Below are 15,016 nucleotides of genomic sequence, written 5' to 3'. Positions count from 1 at the left end.
ACTGTACTTACAGACTTACGGCTGCTTCTGTGTGTCTGTATTCACAGCTCGCCCAGTCCCTCACATCATTCGACATCCTCTTAGGGTTGCTGGCAGCGGCCACACACGATCTGGACCACCCTGGAGTCAACCAGCCTTTCCTCATCAAAACCAACCATTACCTTGCAGCTTTGTACCGGGTTAGAGCACCATCCAATGGGATTCAGGCATATCAATAGCTTCACAATCCTCTTTATGTTCTAAGTAAATTACTGTATTTGTAAATATTTCAAATTCGATCAGCACTGACGTGTGTGTGTTTCGCTCTGTAGAATACCTCAGTTCTGGAGAACCATCACTGGAGGTCTGCAGTGGGTCTGCTCAGAGAGACCGATCTCTTTTCACATCTTCCTACTGAGGACAGGTCAGTCTCAGCATTTCTTTTATAGCCAAGAGATTCTTACACCACAAACAAGCCATCTTTTTTTTCAAACGTTCCATTTCCGGCCTCTTTTTGACCACTAAAGTGTAAAAGGTGCTTTTTGTTGCTGTCTCTTTAAGACTTGTAAATGACTTCTGTTTCTTATAATTGACTGACTTTAATTGGTCTCTAACAGTCTGGGTATAGAGAGGCAGCTGGGATCACTGATTCTGGCCACAGATATCAGCCGACAGAATGAGTACCTGTCCCGGTTCAGGACGCATCTGGATGAGAACAGCCTTTGTTTAGGACACTCTTCTCATCGGCATTTCTCTCTGCAGGTGGGAATTTGGTATTCAATATCCATTTCAATAAGATAAAGCAGTTTATATATATTTCTATATACAATTGATATGCCAAAATGGCTTTTAGAATACATTTCAGATGTTTGCTTTAAAGGAATTGAACTAAATACACTGCTAATCAGGATATATTCTCCGAAAACAAGTCATAATATCTTAATTATTGCAAGTAATACCTGGGTTACACTTTACGTTTACTACAATAAGGTTTAATTTGTTAATATTAGTTAACTACATCAGTTAACATGAACTAACCATGCAAAATATTTCTAAAGCATTTACTAATCTCAATATTTACTAATACATGATTAAAATAAAATGTTCTGTCAGTTAACATTGGTTAATGAACCTGAACTAACATAAAGCAAAAAAAAACATTGTGTTTTTATTTACTAATGTTAACAAAGATTAATAAGTATTGTAACTAATGTATGGCTCCTTGTTAGGTAATATTAGTTAATGCATTAACTAACCTTACCTAATGGAACCTTATTGTAAAAGGTTGTGTTTGTTAACATTGAATCCATTAGTTAACATGAACTAATAATAAAAATATATTCAAAAATATTTATTAATTTTAGTTAATATTAATTTCAACATTTATTATCAACCTGAGCTGAGATGAACTAACAATGAACAGCTGTTTTAAATTATGTAAAATATTCATTATTAGTTGGACCTTATTGTTAAGTGTTACCAAAATCTTTCATTTGACTGAGGACCATTATCTTTTAAATATTAGTTATTTTTTATTAAACAAAAGCAAGACAATTTTTATTAAAATTGTGTGAGTGAAATATATTTATATTTTTAAATGAATATTTTTTTATGAATACATTTTAGTTTGTTTTAGTTACTATTATGCTAATATTTATTTACTTTAAGTTGTGATGTGATCTGTGTGAGTCCCGTTTTAAGTAGAAGGGGCTGCGCACCATATCTTTAAACAAAGAAAGACACTTTTAGGCACCTAAAAACTAGGAGTGTAACGATACACAAAACTGACTGCTCGGTTCTTCCCACAATTTTGACGTCTCCGTTCGGTTCGGTACGGTTTGGTTCGGTGGGGTTTACAAAGCTAAAATTGCTTTTTTTTTTTTAAAGTGGTTTAATGAAAAAATTGTCTTTGTCTTTAAATTAATTCACTTACAATTAAACGTTTTGCAAGGATTTAAAAAAAAGTTCTGCTAATGCTGTAAACTATATGGAGCCAGCAGATTACTATAACATTAAAGGTTAACAAAAGAGCCTAGACTTTTAGCCTAAATTCAGATGCTATTTATTTTTTTAGATATAATAATCAACACCCAACACATTGTATGAAAACATGTAAACTGAACATAAGGCAGTTTTTGCATTTTACATAACTTATGTTTTTACTCTAATTCGTTATTGAAATATAATAATTTACAAAGTTGCTGTCATTTTCATTAAAGATATTTTAAACATACATTAAATAATTAAGATATCATTAACAGGTTAATTAAAATCTAGCCTAATATATAGGCTAATATAGTGCATTTATTTAGTGCAAGAGTTCATTTCTCTATGAACCAACAAGTTGTGGACACTGTAATTATGACTAGCCTGCTGAGGTAAATATAATGCTATGTGACAAAGCTGTTTTATTGACGTCTTTCGATTACACGAGTTATGATGCCTTTCAATAAGTATACTGTATCTTTCAACATACCTTCAGGTGTCCATTCATGTTTATTCTGTAACTGAGGAAGAGATGATCGCGTTTACTCGCGCTCCGCGCTGCCGCTTGATATGAGGAGCAAGTACAGAGATCTGTCACGACTCACGCCACATCAAAGAGCGCCAAAACTGCTTTTATTGTTTCAATTTCATGATCAAATAGACCCTAATTTGAAAGATTACACCTTGCTTATCATCGAAAGTAACAAAACACGGAGCTTGCTATTATATGGTGTTAATGGTGGTTAGGCTACAAAACTGAATTCCTTGTGTGCACATAAGACATGAGGTCCAATGAGACAGGGCTGGGCGGGGTAGCAGGGGGCGGGGCGTGTTTGGTACACCATGAGAGAACCGCGATACGTATCGTGGGTTCTGTATCGCGGTTTTTCGGTTCGGTCTGAATATCGTTATACCCCTATTAAAAACAAATCCACATGTGTTCATGTGTTCCAGATGGCCCTGAAGTGTGCAGATATCTGTAACCCATGTAGACCGTGGGAGCTCAGCAAACAGTGGAGTGAGAAGGTCACAGAGGAATTTTTCCACCAAGGTACCCAGTACTCATGATGACCAAACTCTTTGCTTCTGCTACTAGTTCACCGTGTTCCAAAGTTAATCATTGTGCTTTGACATTGTCTTCTTATTTAGGTGACATTGAAAAGAAGCATAAACTTGAAATCAGTCCACTGTGTGACAGTGAAGCCAACACCATAGCCAGTGTTCAAATCGGTAAGAACCGGAACAATCATTTATGTGATTTCAGTGCTCACTATGAATTTGGGAGGAAAAGAATAGTAATAAAAATAATATAATATAATATACTATATAATATAAAAAAATGGTTTGAGGTGGGAGGCGTTTATGGTATGATGATTGAAATTGCTACTAAATAAACTGCATGAGCTCGTGGGACATCTGCGGGACAGAAAAGCGCCAAACAGTGTTGAAACAGTGTTACTTTCCAGTTGCCTGGTTTTTTATTAATTTTCCCAATGCATGGTTGTGAGAATGTGATATGGCTTTGTGCAAACATTAAATCGCAATGGTTGTCATATTTTAAGTAAAGCACTGCACTGTTCATTTTCAGATTCGATTCACAGTAAATACAATAGCTCAAAATAAAAGTTCAATGGTTTAACGTTTGCAAGCAAAGAAATTAAGAACAAACCGTAAATGTTAGTATTGTAATTTTACTGTTCTGTAAAGTAAAATAAAAATAAAATATAATGATAATATAAATTAACAAACTAATAACAATTTTGTGTGTGTATATATATGTGTGTATATATATATGTGTGTGTATATATATGTATATATATATATGTGTGTGTGTGTGTGTATATATATAAAATTAATAATAATATATGCTATATATGACAGTATTATTTGATTAATAATGATAAAAAGAGATCCAAAATTCCGTAACCAAAAATATATTAAAAAAATAATCTAAAAAATATTTTAAAAATGTATTTGTGTGAAAATTATGTAATTATATTATAATATATCTATTTGTAAGGTCTGGCTGATCTAGTGAAATCTGCCTCTGATTCTCTTTTTCTGGTCCCAGGTTTCATGACATATGTGGTGGAGCCTCTGTTTGCAGAGTGGGCGCGTTTTTCAGACACGCGGCTCTCTCAGACCATGCTCGGTCATTTGGGCCTGAACAAGGCCAGTTGGAGTGCCATGGAGCCCGAGGCGTCAGGGAGCTCCGAGGAGGGGGAGTCCGAGCCGACCCGAGCCACCGAAGAGCCCAGTTCCAGAGCCTCATCTCAGGGAAGCCAAGAGTCATGACACCCCAACAGGAAGAACACCTCTACTGCCCTCAGCCAAACATCTTGCGTCACATTTGAGTTGCTCGCCACCAATCTCCAACCAACCACTGATTATTTGTTTTGTTCTTTTCGTTTGTTTGTGGATTTAATTTATTTAATTTTAAATTTAATTTACCCTTTCGACATAGAGCAATACATAGATACCTCATTTGGCTACTGCTGCATTTTTTTGTTTCCTTTTAATTATTATGGTTTATTTATTTAACCTTATTTTTTTTCCCTTTTCTTTTGGGTGTTACTAATTCAGCTCCAATGCTTTGGTTAAAGACTGTAAGGGAAATGTGGGGTAGGAAGGAACCCCCTCCTATGGCTTTAAAGTGCCGTGTTGAAACAATGAATTGCTCTGAAAGTCATTTGAAACACCTTGAGTATTTATAGAAGAGGTTTTTACAACTGCACCAAGAGACAATGTGTGTGAAACTGAATGCGTGCGAGCGTGTGTGTGCGCGTGTGCCAGTGCTTCTGCAAATCAATCTTCCTCCTTGTGTACAAAAATACAAATGTGAAGAGCCCAGTCCTTTTGCTGCCTCTGAAGACTGTTTACACATGTTGTTTTTTAACTGAATCATGTTAGTTCTGTGATTATTGCCTTTTAAGCACAGATGTGAAGAACCACTTGTACATTTTGTTCGAAACCTACTGCTGATGATCAACAGAATCTGTCAGACTACAACCCCGCCGGTGTGACACATCAGATGCCATACGAATGCCATTTGTGCGCCATTGCATCTCTCCCTTGTATTTCAGACAGTGCCCCCGTGTTGAAGGAACGTCACACCGTGAAAGGTGGCAGAGATTAACCCTTTCGACCATGGAAGAAGGATCTTGTCACAGGACATGTAGCTGAACGGACTCTCCATGGATTTCGACTCGGGATTTCACTGACCTGCTGATTGGGAGAAACAAGGAAGTACAGGTGCCTTTTGTAGGTAGCCACCACCCTCTTTCTCTTTCTCCTCTGTATTTTGTAAAGGAAGAAAAGAAGTCCTTCTCAGAATGTCTCAAAGCCACTCTCGTCTCTTCGGAAGACTGCTTACACAATGCCTTAAAACTATGCACAAAGCTAAGTGACCAAACCAGCTGTCATTTTCATTTTAAACCCATCACATTGTCAATTTAGTGCACTGTCTGATCCTTTGCCTTTTGTCGTGGACTTTCTTTTTTGTTTTAATATACAGTATGGAGGAGAGTTGGTTTAATTTGATTTTTAACATTGAACATTCCATTATTTTGTGTATGGTTTTGGATTCTGTACAGAATGGACAGTTTTGTGCTTCTCTTTATATTTGGAAAGAGAAGAGGTGCTTTATTTTAGGTGATTTGTATTTTTGTTGTAAGTGCTGTAAGACTGTTGATTTAAGAAAAAAAAACTGTTTACAGTTTGTTGTAACAGCCATTTTGGGGAGACGACCTATGTGTCAAGCCATTTTGTAAAGGCTTTGCCGTATAACCTTTTGATACATACTTGTTGCAGTTGCATTTTTGATGAATAAATCTTCACAAAATGTTTCTCTACCGGATGGCATGAGCTCATGCTGTTCTGTACAAACCAGACCCAATCATGTGTTGAATATCTTGTGGTTGAAATTTAGCCCAACAGAAACAACATTACACAAATGACAAGACACCAATTGTTTTAGGTTTATTCAAGAACTGAAAGCCCATTCATAATAAAACCAACCATTTGGATTATCACAATCTATAATGAAACAAAATGTATCTTTGCTGGGGTACTGCTCCTATATGCTGGCCATTAAAGGGATAATTCACCCTAAAATTCTGTCATTTACTCACCCTCAAGTTGTTCCAAATCTGTACGAGTTTCTTTTGCTGAACACAAGCATATTTTAAGAATTCCCATTGACTTCCATAGTATTTTTTTTCCCATCTATGGAAGTCAATGGGGTTCATCAACTATCTGGTTTCAAACATTCTTCAAAATATCTTGTTTTGTGTTCAAAAGATGAAAGGAAAAAGTTTGGAACAACTTGAGGGTTACAGAATTTAAATTTTTGGGTGAACTATTTCTTTAAATTCAGAATAAACCCTTGAAATGTGAAATCTTGTATTTTAATAAAATGCACTTTTTTGGCAAACATCAGCTAGACTTGGTCAAACGTGCAAAATAACAAACCTTTTAAAAGGTACAAACACCGTCACAATACACTAAATTATGATGAAATGGCAATAGACTTATACATACTATCCTGTGCATTGGTTTCACATGAAACAAAAACTACATTATTCAAGTGATTTGGTTAAATAACTAAATGTTCCAAAAATAATAAATTACAACCTAAAAAGGCATTTTAAATTATCTCTCAACATTTGAGAGCAAATACTACTGACTGCACCGTCTAAGCCTCATTTATGATCACAAAATGTTCTTCATAATTGCTATAGTAGTAGCAGCATGACAGAAAAAAGCTGATGTCAGAAATTAGTGATTTTTCCAGCAATTATGAATTGTACCTTTTGAAGTAGAAAGAACTTCTGTGCAAACAGATATTAAAAAAACGAATAAAACTACTTTAAAAAATAAAAACAATCCATCCATACAATTTGGTGCTTTCGTTTAACATTTTCCCTTCAACAAGAGGAATTCAACAAGGTCGAATACTTGGACTGTTGAACTTAAAATCCAACTAAACCCACAAATAAAAACAGATAAAAACAAACAAAAAAACATGTTTCCATATATCTGGCATTAATGATGTAACTGACTGGCACAACATGTACTGGTAGAGATGAACTTTTCAAAGTGCAAAATTACAAAAATATCAATAGGGAAACCAGATTGACTGCGTAGTGTTTCAGCATGTGCATGCTCTCTTAAAAGTGATCACGAACTAAATTTAAGAGCTAACAAGAAAAGTTTCCTAAAATTAAGAGTCATCAGGTTAACTCCATTAACCCACAGCGAAGAAATGTGGCTCAGCCTCATCCTAGAACAGTTTCTTCTTTCCAGTTGATTTCAACATGTGCTGTCCAAACTGCAAAAGAAACAGCACAAAATCATTACAGCATTAAGATTTCAGTACGGTGCGTCAAAAAGATTTCAAGTGATTTCTCTTACCAGCGGAGTTTCTACATGTGTCTTATTCTCAGAGGCCGGCAAGTTAAAGCTGCCGTCACATTCGCTGTCGCTACGATAGCGGTGAGCGAACTTGCGTTTCAGGGCCTCTGCGATTAACGCTGCAGCGTCTATGGGCTCAACAGGTTTGGGTTTCGTGTGGCCGTCCTCTTGATGACTGCGAACAAAAGGACAAATTAACCCTATTGGTAAGCTGTATATGACATCACAGTCCAAAACAAACAGTAATACTCACCTCTTAACTGAGCGCAGCTTCACCTTCCCCATGTCTTTCAGCACATCTAGCATGCTGGGAAGCTCTGGCTTTTTGGGTTCTGAGTCCACTACCGTGTTCTGACCCGCTTTTTTCCCACGGCGCTCTCGAATGAGGTCAATGGCGGAATAGTTTCTCTGCATGCCAGGGGCAGGACATGGAGGAGGAAGAGGAGGAGGTGGTGGTGGAGGAAGGGGAGCCATTGGTGGAGCTTGGGGTACTGGGGGACCACCTGGCGCTGGAGCTGAAATTGTGCAAAAATTGCATCTTTAAATGAGTAAAAACTACTCATACCAAAGTATTTACTTTGTAGATTTTTTCATCTCTATATACTTAAAATAGATCTGAGGTCAGAAACACACTAAGCAAGTATGCAAATGCTAGACCAGCAATGCATGCAAGCATGTGGCCAAAAGTATTGACATTGACAAATTTTTGTGTTAAGCAAAGTTTGCCATTTCAGTTATGTAGTGTTGATTCACGTTGTTTCTTATTATTATAGATTATTGTGCAGAGTGACCAGATTTATTTGAAATAATTAGAAAAACATTTAGTGGCCCAAAAAAGCTTTTTTTGGCCCTGGAACAGAATGAGCAGCTACCATCATGTCACTAGTCATCAGTGGCGGTTCTAGACCATTTCAACTGGGGGGGCCAAGCTGGGGCCAGTTGTACTGTTAGAGGGGCCAGTTACATTTAGACCTTATTGTTGTCATATCATTTTCTGCACTGCACTGCAGGCATTAACAGGCAAAATACCATGTTTATAATCATTCAACAATGTATTTGCATTTCCATTATATTTTTACATTTGCATTACATATTCAGTATTAGTCACAGTAACTGTAATTGACATGATGTCCTTCTTTTTCTTCATTTTGGTGAGAACTATAGAGGAAAATCAATGGGGACCAAGAAGCGTATTAATTCATTTACTGAAAATAACTGACTTGCTAGGTAACTATATCTAACCGTTTACAGGGTTCCTGCACACTTTTCAAAGTCAAATTTAAGGCTTTTTAAGACCTGAAGAAATCAAAATTCATACCGTACATTAGGGGTGTGCAATATTGACAAAAATATATCTCAATATTTTCAATGTTTTGTTGATAATTAGATGATATTTTACTGATTGTGTTTTTGTGCTGGTGCCATGGCTGGTTTAGGCCTGTTGTTGACAGCAGACTTACAAAGATATTCATATTTTTTAATATTCTATGCAGTGGTCAGTTAACAGCAGGGACCGAAATTAATTTTTTTATTCATTTTTTATTAATTTAATTTGCCACCTTAAATTGATTTCCAGGGGCATTTTCACCTATATATGGACATTCTTTCTAAACTTATTTAGAGTTATGAATCACCTTTTATGTCAAATACTAACATTCAAATTATACAGTAATTATACTTATTTATACAATAATACTTAATTATACAGTACCACTGTTACCAGTCAAATGAAATAATTTAATCAATATCCATCTTTGCAGTGCAGAGGTGACACAGAAGCGGCATTAATATATTTACACTCCATTTATAATTGCATAAATAAAGCTATGAGATTTTTTTAAATCAATATTTAAATATGAAATGATTTCTAATTGTAATGTTCTAATTAAAGGGTACTTTAAATATGAAACTAAAACCGCCAGTAGGCGGCGGCAAGTCACGGTCTTCATAAGTGAGTTGAGGGATTCATTCATTCAACCAATTCGTTCAAACGGCTGATTCATTCGGGAAAGGAGCAAGTGATTCCTTCAAAACGCGGATTTCAGTCAATAAATCATCGCTGTCTGTTGCATTGAGACTCTGCTACGGTTTCATTTTGAAATTCTAGTCGGCGAAATAAAGGGAAAACAAACAATATTGACAATATTGTGTCTAAAAAGTAACTCCCAATGTTCACTTATTGTTAATTTAACTGTTGTAAAACATCAATATCACAGTTGCAATTGTGCACGGGAAAACGGCACTCTTGCTGATCTGATATTCTAATATAAGAACATAATATGATATAAATATAAGACATAAACTAATTTGGGGACATAGCCTACCTATGAACCGCACACAGCAGTGAAAGGACGAGAGATAAACGCGATGTCAGCTCACAGTGCCTCGTATACAGTTAAAACATTGATTACAATATCAGAATAGACAATGCATATCGCACACCCCATACGCACATAAAGAATGAACTTGCAACTGACCAGCTTTCTCCTTCTCTCCTCTCTCGCGTGCAGGAGACAGACGTTATTCTGCCGCGATTCCCGCGAATGTGATGCGAATTGTCACGTGAACAAGCAAATCCACAAAGATAGAATAATAAAAAAAAATAATACGCATACAACGATAGCAAAAAAACAGTTTTGTAAAAAATATTTCACACTCCACATTTAGGGGGGCCACAAGGGGGGCCAAGCTTGTTGTCACAGGGGCACGGGGCCCCCTGGCCCCCCCTCTAGAACCGCCACTGCTAGTCATATCATCACATGAAAAGTTTGAAAAAGTACTAGTGAAAAATCACTATCATTCCGATTGGAACGGCTGCACATCCTCTGCACATGCACAGGAATTATTGTTGCAATACTCAAGGGGTGGCAAATATAAATATGTTGACCATTTAACTAACTTTAACTTGCTTTGCAAGATTGGTGTACTCGCGTTGAATTGTAGTCTCAACATATTTCAAAAGCTTGTGTTGCGTTTGTGTTGACAAGTCATGTATATCTGGGGCATTAAGAACAACCAACCAGTGTTGTAATTATTAACTGAAACTATTAAAAATCATTTTCCCACAAACTACATACATGACAACTAACTGTAACAAGTTGAAACGCTAAAATGACTACAACTGAAATTATGGTAAAGCTATACAGAAATATATATATATATATATACACACACACACACACCGGTATATATATATATATATATATATACATATATATAAATGACAAAATAACAAAAAATTAGGATGTAAACTTTAAATATAAGAAAAGCTTCAAATAAAAAAAGTTTAAATATACAGGTCCTTCTCAAAAAATTAGCATATTGTGATAAAGTTCATTATATTCCATAATGTAATGATAAAAATTAAACTTTCATATATTTTAGATTCATTGCACACCAACTGAAATATGTCAGGTCTTTTATTGTTTTAATACTGATGATTTTGGCATACAGCTCATGAAAACCCAAAATTCCTATCTCAAATAATTAGCATAATTCATCCGACCGATAAAAGAAGTGTTTTTAATACAAAAAAAGTCAACCTTCAAATAATTATGTTCAGTTATGCACTCAATACTTGGTCGGGAATCCTTTTGCAGAAATGACTGCTTCAATACGGCGTGGCATGGAGGCAATCAGCCTGAGGCACTGCTGAGGTGTTATGGAGGCCCAGGATGCTTCGATAGCGGCCTTAAGCTCATCCAGAGTGTTGGGTCTTGCGTCTCTCAACTTTCTCTTCACAATATCCCACAGATTCTCTATGGGGTTCAGGTCAGGAGAGTTGGCAGGCCAATTGAGCACAGTAATACCATGGTCAGTAAACCATTTACCAGTGGTTTTGGCACTGTGAGCAGGTGCCAGGTCGTGCTGAAAAATGAAATCATCTCCATAAAGCTTTTCAGCAGATGGAAGCATGAAGTGCTCCAAAATCTCCTGATAGCTAGCTGCATTGACCCTGCCCTTGATAAAACACAGTGGACCAACACCAGCAGCTGACATGGCACCCTAGACCATCACTGACTGTGGGTACTTGACACTGGACTTCAGGCATTTTGGCATTTCCTTCTCCCCAGTCTTCCTCCAGACTCTGGCACCTTGATTTCCGAATGACATGCAAAATTTGCTTTCATCGGAAAAAAGTACTTTGGACCACTGAGCAACAGTCCAGTGCTGCTTCTCTGTAGCCCAGGTCAGGCGCTTCTGCCGCTGTTTCTGGTTCAAAAGTGGCTTGACCTGGGGAATGCAGCACCTGTAGCCAATTTCCTGCACACTCCTGAGCACGGTGGCTCTGGATGTTTCTACTCCAGACTCAGTCCACTGCTTCCGCAGGTGCCCCAAGGTCTGGAATCGGTCCTTCTCCACAATCTTCCTCAGGGTCCGGTCACCTCTTCTCGTTGTGCAGCGTTTTTTGCCACACTTTTTCCTTCCCACTGACTTTCCACTGAGGTGCCTTGATACAGCACTCTGGGAACAGCCTATTTGTTCAGAAATTTCTTTTTGTGTCTTACCCTCTTGCTTGAGGGTGTCAATGATGGCCTTCTGGACAGCAGTCAGGTCGGCAGTCTTACCCATGATTGCGGTTTTGAGTTTTAAAAGCCTCAGGAATCTTTTGCAGGTGTTTAGAGTTAATTAGTTGATTCGGATGATTAGGTTAATAGCTCGTTTAGAGACCCTTTTCATGATATGCTAATTTTTTGAGATAGGAATTTTGGGTTTTCATGAGCTGTATGCAAATACAATAAAAGACCTGAAATATTTCAGTAGGTGTGCAATGAATCTAAAATATATGAAAGTTTAATTTTTATCATTACATTATGGAAAATAATGAACTTTATCACAATATGCTAATTTTTTGAGAAGGACCTGTATATAAAAAAGCTTTTTCAACATATTAATAAATACTATAATACTATATAGATTATGCTAGAGTAACACTGCAACTTTTTTTAAAAAAAAGTGACATGACATGAAGGCCAAGTATGGAGTAACCCATACTCAGAATTTGTCCTCTGCATCCAAGTTAGTGCACACACATTAGCAGTAGTGAACACACACACTGCAAACCATGGACACAGACATTCATTAACTATCCATCTAACCTGTGGATTGAGCGCTTTGCTCCTGTGCCTGAACTATCAGTGCGATCTGCGCTCTGAGTTTGGCCAGCTCAGTCTCAAGAACGCCGATCTTCTGAATGGCTTCATCATTGATGACCGTCTTGCTCTGTGGCGCAGGTTCAGCCTGGTGCAAGCTGGGTAACGACCGCTGGCGTCTCAAGGGCCTGCGATGCTGGGTGCGAAAAAACAGCCCAGAATCCGCCTCAAACCTGCAGGACATACAGATACGTACATGATAAACAAAGACACATCAACATTGATATGTTTCCTAATTCAATTCAGAAATGCTTTTCACCTTTTTCTGCCAGCGCTATCGCTCTCTTCTCTTTCGATCCAGCCCACATCAGCGAGTGTGGCCACAAGGCCATTTGAATGATTGAGGAAACCCACTCCTGAAGTGAACGGATGAAGCTACGCAGCCCAAAGACAGTTTAAAGGACAGTTAATAATTACAACATCTGCTTCAAGTCTCACAACAAAGACAAACAGACACTCAAACCATGTCAGAACTACAACAGCAGAGCAAGCGTCAAATGTTTTTACAGCACGGTAATATAAACAGCACCAGAAACCGGTTTAAATATCACCTAGCAATAAACGAAGAGCTGTATAAACAATTAGAACATTAGAGTGTCATTCAACTCTTTATGAAGAGGAAATCTGTAGTATTTGTTATTAGTGCCAAGCTATTTATTTAAAAAATAAGCACTTCAAGCTTTTTAAAAGAGCCCTTGGCCTAGATTTTAAAGAATGAACCTGAGAACTGACCTAAAGCAGACATGTTGCATTCCTGACATACAGGACAGCTGGAAGGAAGGGCAGAGAATAGAGAAACAGAGACAGTAATACAAGTTTCAAGGTGGGTTTAATGTCATCATACTTGTAATTTTAAAGGTTATGCAGTGGGAAAAAGAAAGATTAGATATTGTGAGCTACCAGTGCCTGTGATTCTTCAGTGTTTATTGTCAGCACAATAATAGAATCAAAGCAGAGAAGAGGCCAGAAATGTGATGGTACGGGAGAACTGAAAAATGAATAGCTGAAGACTTTAAGAAGGCCAAAGATGGAGAGTGTTAAAGATTTTGAGATGCAAAACTACAATAATGATGGAAATCAAAGAAAATAATGAAATAAAATGAACTACCTACACATACAAAAATAGAAACTGTAAATGTTTGAAAAATAAGATAGCAGGGACCCCAAACACAATGTGTGCACAAAATCCTGTAGACATCATTTCAACCACCTGTTGAAATCATTACAAAACATTTGAGATATACTTTTACTTATGATTGACATTTGAATTAACAAAAACTGACGCTTTACCTGAAAATGGACACGAGCACAAGGCGCCAATGGAAGATTTGTGGCAATTCTTCTGACAATACTCCGGGATGACCCATAAGGCTTTGATGATGATGATAAAGCCTGAGAGAGACAAAGAAAATCATTCATCTATAAGGATGAGAGATTAGCCAAAGCTGTACATATGAGTCCATGCACTTACCAGATCCATTTCTATCCGTCTATGATTTCCGCTCATCTTGTGATCACAGATCTATCTCATCATCAAGGATCTGTGCTAGGTCATCTTCAGATCAAAACCTAAACAAAAACAATGTTCTACGCTCATACATTTTCATTTTAAATGATCTCTTCTTTAATACAGTGGTTTCCACTCATAAAAACATTATGATCCCTGTAAGCCAGGGTTGCACAGTCCTGTTCCTGGAGTTTTAGCTTTCTGCAAAGTTCAGCTCTAAGTTCTCTAACCCAGATCAAACACAACAGAACCAGCTAATTAAGATCTTCAGGAGCACCTTGTACAAACGAGTCTCCACTCCTGCTTTACTATAACGTTACAGTTACTATGTGGTAAACAGCCATTGTTCAACTTGATATTTGCCAGGGGAAAAAACCTGAATTACTACATTTCTAGTTGTTATTTCCTGCACAAGAGTATTTGTCACTAACAAACAGCACAAACAGAGGACAAGTGAATTGTCTACAAACTTTATTAGTTAATCAAATGCGCTAAAAACCCACGCGTTATTGTTTCAGCGTTGTATTAAACGCGCTCTAAGTTGTTTACAAAAATTGTCGGGATTCCTAATAGGACATTACAGAGAAAAATCGATGTCTTACCAATTACCATGTAAACCGTAGTGTAACAGACCTTTCTAGTGGACCTTTCTAGCTGTGCTGTGCTATGCTATGCTATGCTAAATAATGCTGTCCACTGTCCAGACTGAATCCAGTGTGGATATGTTTTACCATGGTTTTTCCACAGTGTGAGAGAACTCGCTTGTTTAGAGGGGCGGGTCTTTACAGTATTGGCCAATAAGCATTGAGAATAATGGTGGGTCCTAGAAGTATTGAGGCAACCACTGGTTTAGAATGGTGGATAGGCAATTAAACTGGCCAATCATGACATAGTGATGATTCACATATACGAGGTATGCATTAGGTGTGTAACGGTCCGTACTTTATTTGGTTGACTATGGCAACCAAGTCATTAAAAA

The 15,016-nt window shown here is 37.3% G+C and overlaps 2 protein-coding genes across 27 annotated transcripts in view; one reads left to right on the top strand and one right to left on the bottom strand.

The window, feature by feature from the left end:
• Nucleotides 1-5,860, top strand: part of pde7a (phosphodiesterase 7A) — a 34,359-nt gene extending 28,499 nt beyond the window's left edge. For all 25 annotated transcript variants that reach the window (XM_077244796.1, XM_077244799.1, XM_077244797.1 and 22 more), the window contains 6 exons: nucleotides 48-179; nucleotides 312-403; nucleotides 597-741; nucleotides 2,920-3,016; nucleotides 3,115-3,195; nucleotides 4,037-5,860. In XM_077244796.1, the coding sequence (XP_077100911.1) occupies nucleotides 48-179; nucleotides 312-403; nucleotides 597-741; nucleotides 2,920-3,016; nucleotides 3,115-3,195; nucleotides 4,037-4,260 (771 nt within the window). In that variant the 3' untranslated portion in view covers nucleotides 4,261-5,860. The remainder of the gene's footprint in view (nucleotides 1-47; nucleotides 180-311; nucleotides 404-596; nucleotides 742-2,919; nucleotides 3,017-3,114; nucleotides 3,196-4,036) is intronic.
• Nucleotides 5,861-5,918: 58 nt separating this feature from the next.
• Nucleotides 5,919-14,800, bottom strand: mtfr1 (mitochondrial fission regulator 1). Of its 2 annotated transcripts, none has more exons than XM_077244812.1 (8): nucleotides 14,640-14,800; nucleotides 14,002-14,099; nucleotides 13,821-13,922; nucleotides 12,790-12,905; nucleotides 12,477-12,703; nucleotides 7,631-7,892; nucleotides 7,378-7,552; nucleotides 5,919-7,294 (listed from the first exon to the last, which is right to left on the bottom strand). In XM_077244812.1, exons 2-8 carry the CDS (start codon nucleotides 14,035-14,037, stop codon nucleotides 7,247-7,249), a joined length of 966 nt encoding a protein of 321 aa, XP_077100927.1. In that variant the 5' UTR covers nucleotides 14,038-14,099; nucleotides 14,640-14,800; the 3' UTR covers nucleotides 5,919-7,246. The 2 variants fall into 2 exon arrangements, with proteins under 2 accessions (XP_077100927.1, XP_077100926.1); XM_077244811.1 differs by having other exon boundaries at nucleotides 14,647-14,791.
• Between the last annotated feature and the right edge of the window lie 216 nt (nucleotides 14,801-15,016).

Source organism: Siphateles boraxobius, unplaced genomic scaffold (genome assembly GCF_051911475.1).
Source record: "Siphateles boraxobius isolate OS27281-9 unplaced genomic scaffold, OSU_SipBor_1 26, whole genome shotgun sequence".
NCBI lineage: Eukaryota > Metazoa > Chordata > Actinopteri > Cypriniformes > Leuciscidae > Siphateles > Siphateles boraxobius.
The sequence above is the reverse complement of the archived record's forward strand: the minus strand, read 5'-3'. Positions and strand labels throughout refer to the sequence as shown.

Coding starts and splice junctions, on each gene's coding strand:
- mtfr1 (XM_077244812.1), bottom strand. CDS start 14,037: ATGAGCGGAAATCATAGACGGATAGAAATGGATCTG. Junction 13,923..14,001: donor GACGGATAGAAATGGATCTG/GTAAGTGCATGG, acceptor TGTCTCTCTCAG/GCTTTATCATCATCATCAAA. Junction 12,704..12,789: donor GATAGCGCTGGCAGAAAAAG/GTGAAAAGCATT, acceptor TATGTCCTGCAG/GTTTGAGGCGGATTCTGGGC.